The 21,479-nt window shown below is 33.2% G+C and overlaps 1 protein-coding gene across 1 annotated transcript in view; it reads right to left on the bottom strand.

The window, feature by feature from the left end:
- Nucleotides 1-18,520, bottom strand: part of bbx (bobby sox) — a 52,963-nt gene extending 34,443 nt beyond the window's left edge. Inside the window, exons 1-2 of the mRNA XM_072520407.1 lie at nucleotides 18,298-18,520; nucleotides 5,564-6,168 (exon numbers count right to left, since the gene is read on the bottom strand). Of these exons, the coding sequence (XP_072376508.1) occupies nucleotides 5,564-6,121 (558 nt within the window). The 5' untranslated portion in view covers nucleotides 6,122-6,168; nucleotides 18,298-18,520. The remainder of the gene's footprint in view (nucleotides 1-5,563; nucleotides 6,169-18,297) is intronic.
- Nucleotides 18,521-21,479: the final 2,959 nt, after the last annotated feature.

The raw sequence follows: 21,479 nt of genomic DNA, 5'->3' as shown, positions 1-21,479 counted from the left end.
AATGATAATCAAAAGAAGTTACTTTAAATTAAGGAGATATCTACTTAATAAATACATTAATTTACCAAAATAAAGTAGTAGGAACATTTTTTTAAGAACCAGAATTTTGTTTTTTCAGGAAGAAATATTTGTAATTCTTTTTTGTGAAAAGATATTAGATGCTTCCTTGAACCTGAAGTGTTTCTGTTTTTCATTTTTATTTTAACCTTTCTATGTAGGCACAATTCAAACAAAGCAATTTGGGATGCATGAATTATTTCGAAAAACTCATCAAATTTGCTTTTAGGTCTTTTATATCTATAATTCCAACGCTCACTACTCCGACTAAAACTATTTGAATCTTTGTCCCCATGTCAAATTGTAAACTTGTCAAATGAAGTTAAGTGATGTCGAAAAAGTAACTACTAAAATAAATGTCCGTTACTATTCAATATCCTAAGTATCTAAACCGAGAATTATATATCGTTACTTCGTTATTCTAAATATTTCGGTATTTTGTTTACACGGTAAGCGACATTATCTGTTATTAATAAACTTTTGAATATTAGTCGCGCTCTTTCAGCAAATTTGGTTTAACCGAATGATCTCATCGCACACTCAGCAGAAACAATGTTTAGTCTTAGGCCGATAAGATTTGTTTATTTAGATTCCTCCTAACTAAATTATAATGGAAAAAAATTGAATTATTAAGTGGGTGTCTGTAATAGAAAGTGTTATATTTTTTATAGCTAAGGTGGCATATTTTTAAAAAAATTCGATACAATATTACTGTCGGCGTAGCAATGCAAGATTATTTTATGATTAGAAGGCCAGAAGGCGGCTATTCTCAAAATCTGGACAATTAATTTCAGAGCGAAGAAGTCGTATGCTGGAAAAGAATGTACAAAATATGGTATTGTTCGTAATGCACATAAGTCCAGTTTTTTAAATTTTTATTACATATTTTTTTGCGTCTCATAGAGTATTTAAGCAAATACCCGAACTACAATACTCGCTAAAACGACACTCGGCCCTAACTGCAAGACGTAAGAGTCTCGCAGGCTTAGTCTTGTTCTTGCGTAAATCTTGCACGGTCAGTCTTGGTCTTGCTAAAATTAGGCGGTCTTGGTCTTGCGAAAACGCAAGAACAAGACCAAGACCGATTTTGGGCAACACTAGATCGACCCTAGATAACCTATCACCCATTCGAAGTCTATTTGATGGTTTTGTCTCCAAATGTCATCGCAGTTACAAACCTGCTCAATATATTACCGTTGATGAAATGCTGGATGCTTATTAGAGGACGTTGTTGCTTCCGTCAGTATATTAGTAACAAACCAGCTAAGTATGGAATAAAAGTCTATGACCTTACTGATGCAAGGACCTTTTACGTTCACAATATGGAAATTTATTGTGAAAAGCAACCTCCCGGACCCCTTCAATTATCAAATGAAGAACCTATGGACAAATCAGGGACTGATATAACAGCTGATAATGACTTCAGTTCAATTATACTTGCCAATGATTTGTATCATATTTACAAATTAACTTATGTGGGCATCTTACGCAAGAACAAAAGGGAAGTACAAGAAGAATTCGTTCAAGTGAGAAATCGGCTTGTTCACAGCACTATGCGTTCTTACAGAATAGAAAAAAATAAATGTACTCTCTAACATCATATGTCCTAAGAAGGCATAAAAAGTCCTTACGCTTTCAACACTTTATGACAGTGATAAAATAGATAAGGATTCGGCTGAGAATAAGCCGGAAATGGTTACATTTTACAATTTTACAAAAGGAGACGTTGATGTTGCTGACAAAATGAAAGCAGAGTATTATGTTATTAGATTTACTAACCGTTGGCCTTTTACTGTGTTTTGCGGTTTGCTAAATATAGCGCTCATCAACTCTCAAATTATATATAAAACCAATACGAGCAAACTTGTAGCAAGGAGTCATTTTATTACATCACTGACAAAGAAGCCTTGCCAGTTTATATTAACATCTCGTTTTAAGTAATTTGGTTCTTCTCTTCTTCTTCTTCTTCCTCTTTATAAGCAATTCTGCTTGTTCATTGGCGGATCAATACCTCTATGGAAGGTTGTCACTTCATCTTTTGCGCTTTCGTCCGATACTTCTTTTGCCGATTGGTGACTTATCTCTTGCTATTTTGATGACACGGGTCTCCTCCATTCTGCTTATGTTATTCCATTCTTTTTTTCTATTTTGTGTCTACTCTGTACGTTACATTTTCTTCTGTCTTCTTACTTCTCTTTCGAGGTCTTACACTGGCATTATAAATTATTGACTTCATCTCAGTGGTAATGTGTCTGTTTCGCCATATAGTGTTATTAAGGCATCCTGCCAGTCTATTTGCTTTTTGTACTTATCTCTCACTTCTTTGTCCAGGTCTCCATAGCTGGACAGTGTAATTCCCAGGTATTTTATTTCCATTACTTGCTTAATACTGATGACATCACTTTCTATTTTAAATCTGGTTGGTTCTTTGCTGATTACTATTGTTTTAGTTTTCTGAGATGAGATTGTCATATTAAATGCTTTTGCTCTTATGTTAAATCTGCGGACCAGTCTTTGCAGACTATCTTCATCTTATGCTATCAATATTGCGTCACCTGCGTAACAGAGTATTTTTATTTCTTTGTTTCCCATTTTGTATTCTCTTTCTTTGTTAACGCTTTTGATGATTTCATCCATGATTAAATTGAAGAGCATGGGGCTCAATGAATCCCCTTGTCTTATTCCGCTGCCTATTTCTATAGGTTCTGTAAGTTGTCCATCTATTCTGACTTCCACTTTGTTGTTTTGGAAGATGTTTTCGATAGTTTTTATAATATTTAGGGGAACTTCTCTATTATACAGAAGATGGATTACACCTTTGAGTCTTACTCTTTCAAACGCTTTCTTTAGGTCAATCAGACACAGAAATGCTGGTCTATTATACTCTAGTGATTTCTCAGTAGTTTGCTGTATAACGAATATTGCATCTGTACACGAATTTCCACTACGAAAACCCCATTGTTCATCTGCTAAACTTATCCTCTGATCTATTAGTACTTGTACAATTTTAGTTGTAAGTTTTAGGGTAGTATTTAACAAGTTTATACCTCTGTAGTTTTCTGGCTGTTTTTATCTCTTTTTTTGAATAGTAAAATTAGTTTGCTCGTTCTCCATTCTTTTGATATTTTATTGTGTTTTATAATTGTATTAATTAATGCTGTTAATTGTTTTGTCATTGCTGCTCCACAATATTTCAGTAATTCATTTGATATCCCGTCTTTACCTGCTGCTTTTCTGTTCTTCATCTTTCAAGTATTTTACGAACTTCTTGTGCATTTATATTAAGTTCTTCATTTGTGGTAATTTCTGGTGTTTCCGGTTCTAGCGTCGTTTGTTCTTCCTCTGAATAGAGCTCTTTTAGGTAGTCAATCCACGTATCCTTTTCTATGTGTTTTGGTTCTATTAGTTCCTTTACCTCCGTTCTTTGACCTCTTATGAAGCGCCATATTTCCTTTTGCTGGTTATAAAAATCATGTTAAATTTCTTTCGAAAAGCGTTCCCAGTGATCATTTTAATTTTTCTTACAAGTGCATATGTTTCATTTCTAATTGTCTTGTAATTATGGTATGCCTCTTGTGTTTTGGTTGACAGGTATTTCAGGTAAGCGTTTTTCTTTTCTTTACATTTTTCCTTCACTTCTGTACAAAACCATGGACTTCTTCGCCTTCGGAACGATTTATTTTTATTTATATTTCTTTCACCAAGAACTTCCTTGGCCGAGGATAAGATATTAGACTTAATTTTTGTCCAGCTTTCTTCGACTCCATCACTTTCTGTGATATGTGTTTCTGCTTTTTTCGGTTATTCTTAGAATAGGTATTTGGTTCGAAACATTGACCAGATAAGAATGGATTTTTTATGTGCGTTTAAAATGGGTTGGGTCTGTCTTTTTATGAAGTATGCTTCACTACACTAGACTTCTGAATTTTGAGGTAAATTTAAAGAACATTTCACGATAGATTTTGACAATTATACTAGAAATATATGTATTGAGTGTTCAGTTCATTTATGTACCGTTTATATTACGTGTTTAATTTACGAACCAAAAAGCTTTTTCGGTAGAAACATTTTGGTCCATTTCCCTCATTATTCATTTTTGAATCTTTTAAAAAATAATTAATTTACTTTTCTTGAAATGTCGCCTGTTTTTATCAGATCCTGATTATCCTTTTTATGATTTTATTTTGTTGACCTTTTTTTTGTAATATATAAGTTTAAGCATGTTAATTTGAATAGTTTGGTGTATGTAAGAATTTGATATAGTTTATAACGTAATTTGAGTCCTTTATAAATCTCTAGTTAAGATTTATTGGAGCCCATTTAGCTTTGCAGTCTTCTAGCATTCTGTATTCCTTTTGTTTTTGTCAAACTGTTATCTATTATTCATATTCATATCAACTCTCGGCGCTCCCGATAACGAGCAATGAGGCCGTTGTATTGCCCTTGTATTACGACCTGCTTATTATCACCTAAAATCATTTTTTGGCCGTTTCAACATATGGAAAATATTAACATAGTGTACGACAAGGAGACAATCTGTCTAATATATTTTTTTAATATAGTAATAGACGGAGAAATTAAAAAAACAGTATGTAATTAGTAAGCTAATTATACAAATATAGTGGAAACATTAAAGAGTATGCCTCAATAAAAGGTATGGCGTGGCACTAACAACAAGAAAGGTTAAAATAAGCACTGAATGCTCTCACAGAGAAAGCAAAAATTACAGAACTAAAAATAAATTAAGAAAAGGTAACGTGCATGCTAGTTTCAAGAAACAACTGCAATACATCGTGCTGGAGATACCAAAAACTACTAAAAGATAGGTGCATTAGAACAAAAACCAAAATCAAGATAAATAATGATGTCTAATAACACAGATGAAGAAAAATTAACAAGAATTCAAGAGTGTGAATATTGCAACATTGTCGCGTTGAAAATGACGTGCGACCTGACAACTTATTTGCGAAGTGTTTAGTACACCTGACTAAACAAACCTTCGAAGTGATCCATGAATGAACCGTACACCGTATGTTGTTTGCTTTCACGTTCATAATGGAAATCACTGATTTCCATTTTTGCACAAACTTGCTTCTGCTAAACGTTCACTGTAAACAACCTACTCATCCAATTCAAAATTACCACTAGCTTCGAAATAACAAACTAGAATACTAGAAACGAGAACGTTGACAAATGCAGTGACGTCGCAATTCAGTAACACCATCTATTGTTTGATTGTAAAAAACTTAAACGGCAAGCCTCGTATTACTCATAGAATAAAATATGAATCAGCGTATTCTGCAATTTATGCATGCCGTCTAAATATTATCACTGTATCTACTTTAAAATTGCCAGTTTTATGTGCATTCGACTAACAATGTTAAGTAGATATTTAAAAAATAGTTTTATTATGTACATATTTTGTAATTCCATTAATAAAAAGAAACTATTAATATTAATAAATTATTAATAAGTGTTTTTTATTGTCATAAAATAAAAAAATTACCTCTTTAGCTAAATCATTATATGGCAGTTTCTCGGCGGCACTCAGTAGTGCCCACCATTCTCCTAATATCTTGGTCACCCCTCTATTCTCCAAATGGACGAATTTTTCTCTAACGATCGGCCTGTGCTTCTTACAGAATATCAAAAAGGCATTAGGCGGTCTTCTGGCATGGTGCGAAGGAGATTCTTCTTTTTCATCTTTGGTATTATCTAAGGGCTCTTCAGTTTTTACAACAGGTATCTCTTCCTGTTTCGGTTCCTCAAGCTCTTCGAATTGTACAAGAGCTTCTGAGGGTTTATCGACATCCCAAGTCATCTTTTTGTTGTCGATGTTTATGGTGGAATCCGTTTTGATTTTGCTCATCTTCATTTTGTGTTTCGACCACAGTTCCTTTAATGTCTTTTCATTACCATTGGGACTCAACTGATTATTGTTTTCATTAAGTTGTGGTTGTTTATCAGTTGGATAGGTGGTTTTCGTAGGTGTTTCTGACGATAACATAAAATTCTTAGTATGTGGTTTTGCGAAATTTTGTGGGTTTTGATATATAAAACTCATGTTTGTTAGATGAAATTAGAACTTCAAATTAGAACATAACCAGAAACCTGAAACAAAACATAAATATTTAGGACATTAGATTAGTAATAATAAAAATGTATAAACAAACTATACAGAAATCCAAAATACGTTAAAAATAAACCGCTTTATTAATATTAACAATAGTAAAATCACATTGTTTTCTTTCTTGAAAATATGTTTTATGTGGGTAAGCTTACTATTTATTATCGGTAACGAATATTAACCTTAACTGCTGTAAAAGAAAAGAATATGAACATGTTCAAAAATATGTTTTTTGTTTTTGTATAGCTTAAGATGTTATAGAAAATCTAAAGTCAATAAATTTCCAAAAAATACCCCCAAATGACAGGAAGCATAAAAATCACTTCGTCACTTATTTTCAAGTGAATAGTTTAGCGAGTTGGTAGGTTTGCCCGCGCAGAAAATCAGGAATTTAGACATAGTAGTTTAAAATCTAAAATAGATGTTGCAACTTTGAATTGCAATAGGCAAGTGGTATGGTCGGCCGATAGATGAGCACTACGGTAAAAGATAGAAACTCAGGCTAACCCAATCATTGGTATGTACTGGATGGCTTTCAGACGTTAAGAATATGGATTACTGCGTCTAAAGGGCCAATCAATCCAAAAGAAAAAAAAAAGCGAGAATGAAGGGCTAAATTTCGGAACTCCAAATGATTCTGCAGAAATTCAAGGCAACTACAAACAAATGCAAAAGTCTTAATGGCGACCTGTTAACAAAAAGGAAAGATGTATAGAAGAAGAACAAAACCTGGAATACGAAAGAGATGAGATCAGAGGAACAGATGGGAGTGAAGAGGAATCACCAAAGATTCTTGAAGTTAAAGGCGCAGTTAAAACACTAGCCAGAAACAAATCACCTGGAATAGATAATCTCCCCTCTGAACTATATAAACAAGGTGGCCACGATACCATAATGGCACTCCAGTAGCTCATAAAAGAAATATGGACACAGAAATCTCTCCCAAGTAATTGGAATCTTGAAATACTTTGCACCATACAGAAAAAAAGACATATCCTTTAATGTTCCTATAAAATATCGTGGACAGAACGTCACAAAGAGAAGGATGAATAAAGAAACGAAAATCTTGAATACAATCAAAACAAGAAAATTGGAATATCACGGAAATGTTAGCCTCTTCACGCGTGAAGAGAGATACAACTTGCTCCAACTGATTATAACCACCGGTTCAATATATAACAAATAGTGCAATATATATAACAAATATTGGGATAACGAAAAACGCTATACGAGAGACGTACGTAGCACCAAAAATACCAAAAAAGGAAGTACATGAAAATAGACCCGCAACCAAAACGGCACAAATCCTACGGCCTATAGAAAACGACGCCATCGAAGCAGTTAATGAATTTCTATACCTGAGAGCTATCGTCAAAAATGAAAATAAAACTACCGCAGATATAAACCGTAGAATTTTTACAGCTAACAGATGGTATTTTGGGCTTAATCTCCTTAAATCCTTAATTATATCGAGACATACAAAGATAAAACTCTACAAAACAATAATACGGCCAGTCCTAACATAGGGATCGTAGACCTGGATCACGTTAGGATGTTTCGAAAGAAAAGTAAGTACTAAGGCGAATCTATGGAGCGGTGAGTAACAATGAAGTGTGGGGGAGACGATACAACTTTATAGACGAACTTTATAGAATATACCAGGAACCAGATCCTTCCTGGGCTGTGGAATGGCCTCGACGTGGTGGAAGGTCGAGTAATTGATCTTGGTCTCTACTAATGTGAGGGGAGCGCGACCGAAGAAACCAAGAACAGTCCAACTAGCGTCTGCCGTCGGTGCACCGGGTGGTCGCCGGACGCTGAAAGGCGCAAAAATCATTCCCAATTGCTGCTGCACCTTCCTCCTCAAAAACCGACTTCTGATTGTACCATCTCTGACGAAAATTGGACGGCCCTTAGGCGCTAACTGTCACCTTTTAAGTCTGTCGCATAAATCACAGTCACCAAATGGTCAATAAACAAGATATCGAAAGATACATCAGACCTGAATTCCGAGTACAATCAGAAAGCATTACCCACATTTTATTCATCCTTTATCCTCTCCATCTCTGCACAGTGTAGGGTAAGCAGCTACACTGAGGTTTACCAGACTGTATACAACCGTTGCTGTCACTGCTACCAAAGAAAACCATAGCAAATTAATAGGAGTACACCTCGATAAAAAATATGCAGTCACCAAATGGTAAATGACCAATATATCCAAAGATACATCAGACCTGAAGTTCGACTACAATCAGAAAGCATCACCCACTCCTTATTCACTCTTTATCCTTTCGATCTCTCTACAGTGTAGAGTAAGCAGCTACACTGAGGAACACCAGGCTGTATACGAGCATTGCTGCTAACTGCTAACGGAGAAAACCGTTGCAAATCAAGAGGAGTACACCTCGATAAAAAATCCGAAATCCCGTTTCGGTAGCCACCGTGACCAGGGGATGAATGGCTGTGGGGAATGCAGTAGCAAACGGTGCCTCCGGGATACCTGATAACCTCCCGGACGATAAATGACTTAGCTGGATCAGAAAGCACTGTCCATCTGGAACTTTACAGCATTAGTTTTAATAAAACAAAACAAAAAAAAAACAATGACGAGCGGCACGAGGACACGGAACAGAACTTGAAAAACTAGAGGAATTTGAGATCTTGAGAAGGAGAGACTCGAGAATTATATTAATTAATATCAATATTTCATATATAGGCAATATTCAGTACCGAAATTCGTTATTTGGATTTTATCATTGTGTGTCTGATCCTTAATCTGATAACTGATCCATAACGGCAAAATAGAAGGCCGTAGAGGTGTAGGAAGAAAAGAGGTTTCTTGGTTAAAAAACATTCGTGAATGGACTGAGATATCAAATGCAGGACAATTATTCCATGTGGCAGAAGAACGAGAAGCCTCCGCAATGGTGATCGTCAACGTCGGATAACTCTGATATGGCTCGTAAAGAAGAAAAAGAGTTGTGTCCATTACAATTGACACTAGGTCCGAAAGAGTTATAGATGTCAAATCAAAACAAATGAATGTATTGATGGCAAATATTTTAAATAATTTAAAAATAAAAATTAAATTTGCAGTACAAAAAACATCTTTTCAAATTTAATTTCAAGATCAGTCATTAAATTTAAACAAACATTAACTATTGAAAAATTCCGTAAAACTATAATATGGCGTAATAATTTTTTTTATCGAAAACAATAATAGTTTCATGCTGAGCATTGAAATAAAAAGAAAAATATTTTTTGTATGACATACCTGATCAGTTGATCACTCTCAATACTATCAAGAATGTGTTACTTCACATGAACAATGGACTGACTGATATGTTGTTTTGTTTATTAGAATTTATTACTCTCTGACAAATCGTATTAGGCACTACTGAAGTGTAATTGGTCAAAATGTTTTCGGTGTTTTTTACGTAGTCATAGCACATTTTATATTACATTCTCAGGTGTAATAAACGGAGTCATAATGATAAAATAGTGATGTTTCGCTTACTTGTAAATTTCTGCTCGACTTTGTGCAAATAATAAACTGATTGATGTACATATAATATGGATATTTCTTTTTTTATTATTTAATGAATATAAATTTTTGACCACCATTTGAATTTAACCCGGTGACTGGGTGGTCACATTTTCTGACAGTATGGGGTAATTATCACCCCATTTTTTTTATTTTTATAAAATTGAGAAAATATTTTTTTGATATTATTTTTTAAGGTTTTAAATCAATGATTTCAATAATAATTGATAAAAAATTCAATGATTCAAAAAAGACACTAACATTTAGTTTATTAACCAAACTTTTTGTTTCACTAAATTTTTGTTGGAGATACAGAATAAAAAAAATACAAAATTTATAAAAAGTAACCAAGAACTTTGTTTAAATAGCATAATTAACAATTTGTTGCACTTTTTTTGACACTTTCTGTCCTTTCCACGAGGACATGCTCCACATCTGGATGTTGTTCGTTGTTTCTTGTTGGGAGGTCCTTGAGTGTCCTCTCCGCTGTCATTTCTTTTTAGTTTCGTCGTATGTCTGGTGATATTATTTGACTGTTACTTCGTTGTTCAATATAATATGGTTTAATTAGTGCCAAACCAAGTTCTTTTAAAAAAAATCTGCGTTTTAGTTTTTCAGTTGACTTGTTATGTTGATAAATAACATAACTAAAATTTTAAAAATATTGTTAAAAAAATATTGTTAGAGGCCATCGCTTTAGTGTGATTATAAAAGTCTATAATCTCAGGTTTACAATGCATAAACAGCATACAATGAACCCGAGATCATAACATCCATAAAGATCGGACGTCTGCGCTGGATAGGCCATGTTGAACGAATGTTGGAGACTGAAACACCAAAACATATTATGAGGCAAACACCAGTAGGAAGAAGGTCAAAGGGAAGACCCAAACTCAGATACATGGAACAAGTGGAACAAGATCTGAAAACACTTAAGATTACCAACTGGAAAAACAAAGCAAGCAAAAGAACAAGCCAGGACCCAGAAAGGGTTGTCGAGCTAGTGATGATGATGATAATCTCAGGTTTATTTGATTTGTGGTCAAATTCTGCATCATGATCAAGTAAAGAAGCTACTAACACTATTTTATTTTTCTTCGGGATAAAGGACACCAAAGAAATGTCTTTTTTAAATCCGAAAATTGCGTGGTTTTCAGCTCTGTTTTTGGAATACAAAAAGATTGTTTGAGATGTTCCATTGGCGGTATGCTGGTAAATCAGTTGTCGAATGTAATGTTGCGGTTAGTACCACGTATTGGATTTACAAGCCTGTTTACTACATCAAACGGTCGATAACTGAATTGAAAAGATCTTTCAGGCTATGAGCCAACATATACCTCTGAATTTAAAATGTACAATGTTTTGGCATCCACTAAGGCAAATATTTTAATGCCATATTTGGAGGGCTTATTGGGGATATATTGCCGAAAGGACCAACGTACCCGAAAAGATTCTATTTTTTCGTCGATCGTCAAGTATCGACTAGGAATAAAATATATATTGTTGACAATTGGATAAAAATCGATCAAAAACAGCTAGTATAGCTGCCAGTTTATCTACTCTTTTTCGTTATTCTCTATTTTCGATATTATCGAATCGTAGGCACTTTAAAATTAATATAAATCTTTGCAGGAACATTGTTAGCCTGAAAATGTCAATTCCTGTTCCATCTGTAGCCCAAAGATTCTCCAGATTTAACCTATTTGCTTTATAAACGTCAGATATATGTAATAATCCGAAATCTGCACGAATTTCTGCTGCATCCGTAGGTTTAGTGATATACTGATGTAGGGAACTAGAGTAATTAAATATTCTTGTCGTGTTCTAACCGATTTATTAGGGCAGTTCTTTGCCCATTTTGTTTTCCCATCCCGTCCGATAAAAAAACCTAGATTGTCTTACTCTATCATCTTCAAACGTATTGTTGTCTTGAGAAGATTCTTCCGATGATGATTGACTTTTCTGACTAGAAGTTCCAGGCTGATAATTTTCCAATGATTGAAGTTGATTTTCTAAAACATCCTCACTGGGACGAAGGCCAACCTGCTGAATTTCATTTTCAGATTCGCTTTCTGCTACTAATTCTGATCCAGTTAATTCATCCTGCCAAAACTTCAAGAGGGCTTCTTATTCTTTTTCCCTACTACACATATTTTTATATGTCTGAAATTAATAACATCTAAATTTTCAATATTCCTACCAATACAATTATGTTTCTGTTAAAAAAATCAAAATAAATTGTGGTAGTATAAGAAGTTACCTGTTAAAAATGAACCGGTGTTCTGGGGTGAAAATTACCAAAAACTAAATAATACTGAACGTCAACTATGTGTTGGGGATCAAAATCACCCACAGGTCCAAAGAACGCGACAACAAGCAAGCAATTTAATTAAACCCATCCTGTGAGACATGTTCGATCCTAAGAATTACGTTCGGGTGTAAAAATTTATTGGAGCGAGGTGTATCAACTCGAATTAAAAACATGAGTCCAGTGCTCCAGACTATCCCCCCCCTCTAGCACTCTGATGTGCGATAGGGACACAACTATCAGTCAAATGCTCTTCATGTGGGAGTTTTGGGTAATAGAACTCCAACATGGTTCCCTAACCGGTTCAAATTTAGGACAGCGTGACGCGCTTTGTTCCTGTAATCCTCTAGTGACTTGTCCGCGAATCTAAAATTGCTTGCTTGGGCCTCAAGTCTCCCAACCAGACTTGGTGCTCAAGTATTTGGGTCCTACTTGTCCGGGTTTTTTGTTTTTTATTAATTTTTTTGGTTGGCTTTCGCCGGGTTTTTGTTAGTGTTTTAATTTTTTTCCCTAGGCCGTTTTTTATATTTTTTGTTAGTTTTTTTGGTAGGATGTCTATGTGAACGTCTTATTGGTGTTCTTTTGGTCCTTACCCTCTTGGGCCCACACAATGTGACGATTTGCAGTGTTTATAGAATTATTAGAGCTACGAACTATCCTCTGTTGGTTTGTGTATTTTTCTCTCTTGGTTTTTTGTTTTTCTCTCCGGTGGGTGATTTTCACACCACAACACAATTGTCGGGTTAATAGCTAGCGGCAACAAAACGAACTTTTAGGTGTTTCAATTTTTTAATGTAACTATGCCTCTGGCAAGTGCTGGGTGGATTGAGTAGCTCAGTAACTACCAGTGCCGGTCCCAAGCCCGGATATAGGAGGAGGATTGGGCGATAGGCTAGTAATCTATCTCCGAAAAAAAAACCATTACTATGCAACCCGCTAACAAGCCTCGGAACGGATATTAAGGCAACGATATTGGCAACGAAACGTGGATTTCTCTTCTGGGACTTAAAACATTAGAACTTTGAATAGATACGGAGCGTTGAGCGCCCTGCTCAGTGAATTGAAAAGATACAAGATTGGTTTGGCAGCAATTCATGAAACAAGATGGCTAGGCAAGGGTATCCTGGACACAAAAACACAAAATATCTTGTCAAGTGGTTTATATAGAGGAAATAAGGAATTTGGGGTGGCATTTATAGTCGATAATAAACTGAAACACCTCATAAAAGATTTTCAGGCAATTAACCCGGGAGTGGACAAGTGTGTGTGACAAACTTTCAATAATTACTGACTCTAATGACGATATTTTTGGTACAAATTTATTTTTCGGTTTAGGTCAGAAACTAATTGACCGTAATAGTAGCTAAGAAAACCTACTGGCAGTGATTTGTCAAATTTGACAGAAAGTACTTGATTTTGTAAATTTTTCGGAAAAGTCGCCAACATTCATAAATAGCTAACCATTCGACGAAAAATGGCATTTAAATGTAAGCACAAATTCTAAGTACTTAATGTAAAAATCAATTTGATAACCCAAGAATAGCCATTACTTAAAGGTGATTAGAAATATCAAAATTAGTTTAAATTTTATCAAGCTTGGACTAGTTTAGTTAATTTTTAAAAGATTTCTTTGTTCTTTTTGGTGATTCATTGTTCCCATTCTTCAATAAATATATTTAAAATATTTGTTAATAATTAAATACAAAATGAAGGAGCTGATGCAGCAAACTTGGTCATTTTTAAAAAGAATTGAATTCAGTGAAGTTTTTTTATAGTATTCACAAATTTAAAATGTTACGTATCATTGATTATTATAGTTAAAAAAATTCAGCGGTTTTTAATTACAGTTTTAGGTAATTAAAAAATTACCCAAAATTATACACTCATAGCCAAAAATATTGCATATTTTATTTTGAGTCTGTTTTTGAAGTATATTTTTTTCCTTCTCAAAAGTTTTGTACTTTTTATTGCTAAATAAGCTGAGCTGGACTATTCTACGTAAAGTCATTGTCAAGTAACTTGCATATTGAAGAGCTACAACAAATTTGTAGAGAAATTAATGAAATTGTCTGATTTTGCTCATAACATTTAATTAGAAAGAGAAACAATAACACATTTTAACGGCAACATTGTAACAATTTAGTACTTAGTACAGTAGAGCGTCGATTATGCGAACTAATTGGGGGACATATGTGTTAGGAAAATCGGTTTTCAGTCAGTTTCAGCTTACAAGCGAAGCAGTAACATCTCCAGAAGATGCCAACCCCTAGTGTTGGCGAAACGTCGAGAACTAATCTCAGAAGACAACGGCCTAACAGCCCGAACAAACAGTTTAACAAGGTAGACGATGGCCGTGAAAGCCTAATGTATTGATATATAATAGTCATACATATTTATTCAAGCGTGAATGAAAACCATAATTACATAAAGTTTTGGGGAAAATTTCAAAAGCATATAACTGTGACCACAATAATCTTATATTTTTATTAAATTATTCAACAATTTAACTTAACTATCCTTATTATAAATCAAAATTCAAATGACAGACAAGGGACCATTATTTTCGATTTGCCTAATAATTCCCCTGACACCTTGGCGTCATCATCCTGCATCATCCTTTGGACGACCTCGGCGTCAATTTCTCTAATTTTTGTATATATGCGGCGTCTTAACTGTTCCTGATTTTGTGTTTCCCATCCGTTATTATAGACTTTCCGACTTAATATTGCCCAGAACTCTTCAATTGGACGAGCCTGAGGTAGGTTGGGGGGATTGTCTGCTTTCGGTGCAAAGGTAATGTTGTTAGTTTCGTACCAGTCCCTTGTGATCCTCGCGTAAAGACATGAAGCAAGATCTGGCCAAAAGACTATTTGATCATTTGCATGATGTGTGTTTACAAACTGAAGCAATTTAGAGAGACATCTTTGAATATAAATATTTGCGTTCAAGGCTTCGCCTCGAACAACACCAATGTAGGGCTGTGAGATAAAGCCAGCCTCAGAAATTGCACACCATACCAAAATTTTTTTTCTTACTTTTGAATTTTATTTCATCAGGTACATTTTCGTAATCGTTCGTGTAAAACCCATCGTTACCCTTCATCTCAGAGTTGGACAAAGTAAAATATTTTTCATCGTCCATCACGATCAACTTGTTGACGAAATGCACTCGCCTTAACGCGCGGCAACATCTCGGAATTCTCTCTAATTGATCCTCTGTGTATTTTGGAGCTTTTCTTCTTTTCCGGTAGATAATATTGTTACTCGATAGGGTCCTGTATACTGTAGTCTTTCCAACATGAAATCTTCTGGCCAGTTTTCGCTGAGAGACCCCAATTTTGTTTACGCAGAATTTAATGTAAAACATTAAATTCTGCGTTTTTTATTCATATTTCAAATGTCTTATATTTGTTGCCACAACTTGAAATTTCATGTCATAGGTTTTAAAGATTGGTCTCTAAAAATCAAATTTTACTGCAACTGGTCAATAAAAGTGATCAATTTTATTGATCTGACGAGAATCGTAAAAAATGGCAAAAATCGCGCCACGTTTATTTAAAACCTTTATAAAAACTGAGTTTATTCTCGGCAAAATACAGAACTGCATGCGAAAGCTGCACAGTTTACCTTTAAAACGCATCTTGACTTTTGTCGATAGGACACTTGGATCAAAAGATATCGAATTTTTACCGTCGAGCTGATACAAATTTTATTGAACATTGATTTCGGGCGCATTTCAACTGATATTTGAAATCGACGGTCGTTTCAAGCGTTGTTTCTAAGAGAACGGTTCATTCTACACAAAAAAAGGTTATAAACATTTTTGTTTTAAGTTTTAAGATGTAGTTATTGCCTGATTTTTGCCATGCAATTAAGAATTTTATATTCATCATTGTCACACATACAGGTAATGGTCCCTAAAGAAAAAAAAAGAAAAGCTACTGAAATATTTCAAATTAAAAATAATTTTTGAATTCTCCGTTTAATTTGTGACAGAAAATCTTTCTTCCATTTTTTTTTCATGTGAGGCGCCGTTTTTATGCAAAAAACATAAAACCGCTGTTTTTTGCATACTTTTAATTATTTAAAATTTTATTAGTGTTTTTTTTTTCTGTTATTGGTATGCTTTTATTGCATAAAAATGGCGCCTCATATGAAAAAAAGGAGGAAAGATTTTTTATCACAAATTAAATAAAGAATTTAAAAATTATTTTTAATTTGAAATATCTTAGTGGCATACCATTTTTTCTTTAAATAAATTGTGTCTATTACCCCTATATGCATTCTAATGATGAATATAAAATTCTTAATTTCATGTCAAAAAACAGGCAATAACTATCTCTTAAAACCCACCAAATTTCATTTATATATCTCATCCAGTTTCAGAGAAATAAATAAATCTTCAGTTTGTTTATATAACAAACTGTCATTATTTTTCATGCAGAATCACTCCCTGAAGTTTGTTCCACTTATTTACTAACACCCTGTATATTATACAAATATGTATTATTCAAATGGACTAAAAACCATCATTTTGAACCTCTGTAACTCAGAAACAATTGATTCCTTAGTCCTTGGGCAATGAGAACTTTTGATCAGCATGACCAAAGCTACCTCTCTGCAAAGTTTAACTGAAACTACTTTTACATAAGAAAAGTGCCAGGGTCCTTTACATAAAACTACAAAAATTGTTGAAAACTTGTTCAATTAAGTCAAAACACACAGACTCTTTTCTGTAACAAACAAACGAAAATGGTTCTAATGACTTGTCACCTTTAGACTTTTCTGTTATGGATTTTCAGAGTTTTTTCACATTGTAAACTGGTCTTGAATAAATTAAACCCAACTTAACATTTACAATGCCAAGTCATACATATAATATAATGTCATTCAACAACAATTGTCATGATTATTAAAAAGCCTTATAAATAAGAGATTTCACAGCCTACCCCAACTGCATTTTTTTGGCTCTCTATGTCAATTTAAGGAATCAAAAAGTTCACTGAATTACCAATGAACAGATGACAGTATAAATTCAACCAAATTTAAAATGTATAATGAACAAATGTTTAATATGAAACTGAATCAGAAATTTGAGCATAACAAACCATATTATTGTATCATAGATTATATTTTCTTGTAGTAATAAAAAATAATAAAGTCAACTAGGCTAAATGTTGCATCTCATGATTAGTTATTGTGTAATATAGCTTCATCCTTACACAATGTCTACATCAATTACTACTAACACAATTATTAATATTCTATAAAAGGTAAAAATCAGGTTTAACCAGTTTATTTGACTTATCCAAGTTTACTACAAGTATTATGAATGAAACTCAAAATATTTTATATATTTATCACAATATTATTGGTCAAAAAAAGACATTAACCCTCCAGTTTATTTATCTAAGGATTTATTATTTACAATATCAATGATATTGAAAATAAAAGGTGTTTATACTAAAAAAATATAAGCATCAGCCAAAATATAAACAAAAACCTGTCATGTTCAAATAGCTATTTATAGAAAAGTATAGAAGTATGTATCTTATTAAAATAGGTTTCTGAATCACACCCAAAAACAATTTAACTATAAGTAAAAAATGCAGATTTAGTGTTCATGTAAAGATTCAAGGTGACCAGATTGTTAATTTATTAATAAAACAATACATAAGTGACAAAGATTACAGTATCCAGATAAATATTTTCTGGTTTTCTTTATCTGGTCTACCTACTTATTTATAAAGACACAAATGTAAACATTGTTTGAAAAACAATCTATATAAATTGCTGAAATTTCAAATAGGATTGTAATGGCGGCCGCAATAAAAACCTTGTTTAATACATAATTTGAATAATTGATCACTTTCAATGTCAAATAGCAAAGAAAAGCACAAATATTTTACAGATTGGGAAATAAACTCATGTCCTACTTGTTAACTTTCTCAAGAAAATTCCTACCAGATGTTATTATTGATTGAAATCAATGACAATTGGAAAAAAATCCTCTAATTAGTATGCTCCGCAGATATTAATACTAAGTTTAATGAGCATAATTGAAAATGTATAATTTTAAAACACAAAATCGTTCAAGGACAAATCCACTATAAAGTATTGGTTAAACATCAAATATTTACTGAAAAAAGCAACTCTACTGTTTGTCATTACTAAAATCTAAAAGGCAAACTAAAACCCTACTGTTTTGCTAAATAATCGGGTTATATTCACTTAATTAATTAGAGAAAATCAAAGAATTTACCTTAAATAAGTGGTATTCTATGAAAGCGCAATCACATGACGTCACTTTTAAAATAACACTAAAATAAATGGTAACTATAAATTATAATTACTTAAAATTGAACCTTTAAAAACAATAAACTTAAATATAACACCCACTCTTTATGTTTCTGTCATACTAAAATTTTAAGTTCCATTAATGAACTGCACAAAATATAATCAAAGATGTCTAAAATGTTTGGCTGTCAGCTGTTCCCCACCAATCTCTTCCTCACATCGTTGCCAAGCTCCTGAATTTTACGGGCATCTCCAGAATAAACTTTAAAATATCAATTGGATTCCTTTTTGAAAGAAGAATTACATAGGTATTTCTAGAGAAGCAAAAAATCAGGCATAAATGGTATAAAGAAATAAATAAACCCTCAATAGGATCGATACCACTAAATTAGAACAAAAGATTAATTAATGGAGTGCCGCATTTTAAATACCTTGGGGAATTTATTCAACCTACAGCGAAGGAAGAAACATTGCAAAATTACCGACTACAAAAGACCAAAAAAGCACTAGGGATAACAAAAAACATAATGTAACAGGAAATCCATATCAAAGAATACTAAAATCCGCCATTTCAATACTGTTATCAAACCCTTCTTCTTATATGCAAACGAGATATTAACCCTCAACAAAAAATACGAACTGGAAGACAAAAAAAGAAGGAAGAAAGGTAAATGGAAAAATTATCGGTGATAAATATAAGTGGACTGGACAATACAACAAAACAGTTAAAAAAATCATCATTCTTTCGTCTTTCAGGTTTTCTTTTTCTTCCTCTATATTAAGTGCCTGGTTAAAGTATTCCACCCATCTATTTAATACATCTTTCCTTGTTGTTAATAGGTCGCCATTCTGACTTCCGCATTGTCTTGTGGTTGCCTTGAATTATTTTCTGTTCATGTTAACTTTCTTATAGAATGCTCTGAATTCTTTCTATCTATTGAGGTTTTCTATATATTTAAGTTTCTTATTTAGGTGGTTTCGCATTTTCTTTTGTGTATTATCTTTGCTTCTCTTCTCTTTGTCTGGTAATTCTCTACAGTTATTTTAGTTCGTTGGGTAAGCATCTTTCTGTAGTCTTCATTTTTTTCTTTTGTTGCATTATGCATAACATACTATTAAAAAAATCTGGAACATAAAAATTGCTATCAGAAAAAACGTATGAAATTTAAAAAGACTACCCGGAAATAGGCTAACAAAAAATACTGGAGTACATGACTCCACTCAATAACCAGCATCCTGGATAAGTGAAGAGAGACAAGCATCAAGGGAGACGCCAAAAAATTCAAGATGTAGATTTTTTGACTTATGGAGGATTTCGACTCAAGGCGGATTAAGCATTTTGTTTCGACATAAAGAGGTTGAAAGTCATTCTTACTTGTGAGCTTAAGTTTAAGAGATAAAATAAATAAAAATTCAAGTTATTATTTATTTATTATAAATAAACATATTATTTCAAAGCATCCTTAAAATATAAAAATATGACATTAAAAAAAGTCGGTAACGTCTTTTTGCTTTACAGAATTCCGTTGTTTCGTATCTATAGCATTGTCTAAGGTATAAAGATCAGACAATTCTTGTTCTTCATAGTTTCTGGTTTGCTCTATAAAATTCCGTAAATTATTCAATGCTATTCTTACCTCTTTCACGGAAATCCATGGAGCGCATGTCATATTTATGTTTTCTATGTTCTAAGAAAATTCTCGTTCTTCAGAGTTGCTGGTGAGCTCTATAAAATTCCGTAAAGTATTCAATGCTATTCTTGCCTCTTTGATGGAAACCCATGGAGCGCATGTCGTATTTTTTATGTTTTCTATGTCATATAAATCATTAGTATCTGTTTTATGACCTACTGAATCGATCATTTCGTTATCAGATAATGTCCCAGCAGTCGTAACTCCATCATCGCAAGTTACAAAGTCTTCAAAGGATATTTTTGATTAAGACACCACTTTATTCCATTCTGCAGGAGGTTAAATGGAAACATTTTCAGTTTCAGCTTCTTTTATTAATAACGTCGACGATGAAAAACCGCTATATAACAGTTTGTTATTGTAGTCGTAGTTACATTTCTCCAAGCTTTATCAGCCATTCTCATGGTTTGCAATATATCTGTGGTAGAATTCTTTTTTTCTTACATATTATTCAACATGTTCCTGACAACTTCTATTCGATATAATGATTTGAAGTTTTTAATGGTACCTTGATCCATAGGCTGTAATTTTTATGTGGTATTGGCGTGTAGATAGTGGATTTTAATACCTTTCATTTTGTGGAATATCATTATAGGCTATACAGTTATCAATAAATAACAATATTTTTCTTTTTTCTTTGATCATTTTCTTTACAATATTTATGAGCCAGTTTTTGAAAATTGCAGAAGTCACTTATACTTTTCTATTTTGTTTCATATTTCAAAGGTAGTGATTGACATATCGAGGTTTTATAGATTTACCGATCACTAATGGTGCCAGTTTTTCTATACCCGACATTTTTAAAAATTAGAGTCCTATCAGAAAGACATTTAAAAACAGTCCAATTTCGTCAGCATTAAATATATTATCAGGTTCGTAATCATATAACAAATCTTGCAATTCACTTTTCCATTTGTTACAGGTTTCAATGTTATCATTTGCACTTTTCCCACAAACTGTTTTATAAACAAGTTCATTTATTTTTTTTTGGACTTTTCTAACCATCCATTACTCGCTCTGAAATGAGCCTTTCCCAATGTTTTAAAGTATATTTCGGCTTTTTCTTTTAACAGTGGTCAACTAACACTGCTATTTTTGGCTCTAACACTGCTCAAACCAGTTAAGTAAGTACCCCTCCAAACCAAGAGATTCTGCAATTCATCGTCTTTTACGGGACAAATTTTGACTGTTTTGAATATTTTTCCTAATATCTGATTCATTTTTTATTATCTTTGACAGGGTACTCATTGGTATGCCAAATTGTTCAGCAACATCTTTCTTCTTTTGACAACTCTTTGACAACTGCTTCGAGCACTTCTAACTTTTCATCGAGAATCAAAGTTTTCAATTTGCATTACACAGCACTCCTGTTTTAACAATTTTGTTTGTAAAGTGTTGTAGAAATTGATGTGTACTACGGTAAAATCAAACTACTTCTGACAAATTTTCAATCGAC

The sequence above is a fragment of the Diabrotica undecimpunctata genome, chromosome 1 (assembly GCF_040954645.1).
Source record: "Diabrotica undecimpunctata isolate CICGRU chromosome 1, icDiaUnde3, whole genome shotgun sequence".
In the NCBI taxonomy this organism is placed as follows: Eukaryota; Metazoa; Arthropoda; class Insecta; order Coleoptera; family Chrysomelidae; genus Diabrotica; species Diabrotica undecimpunctata.
Note: the sequence above shows the minus strand (reverse complement) of the source record. Positions and strands in the feature narration are given on the sequence as shown.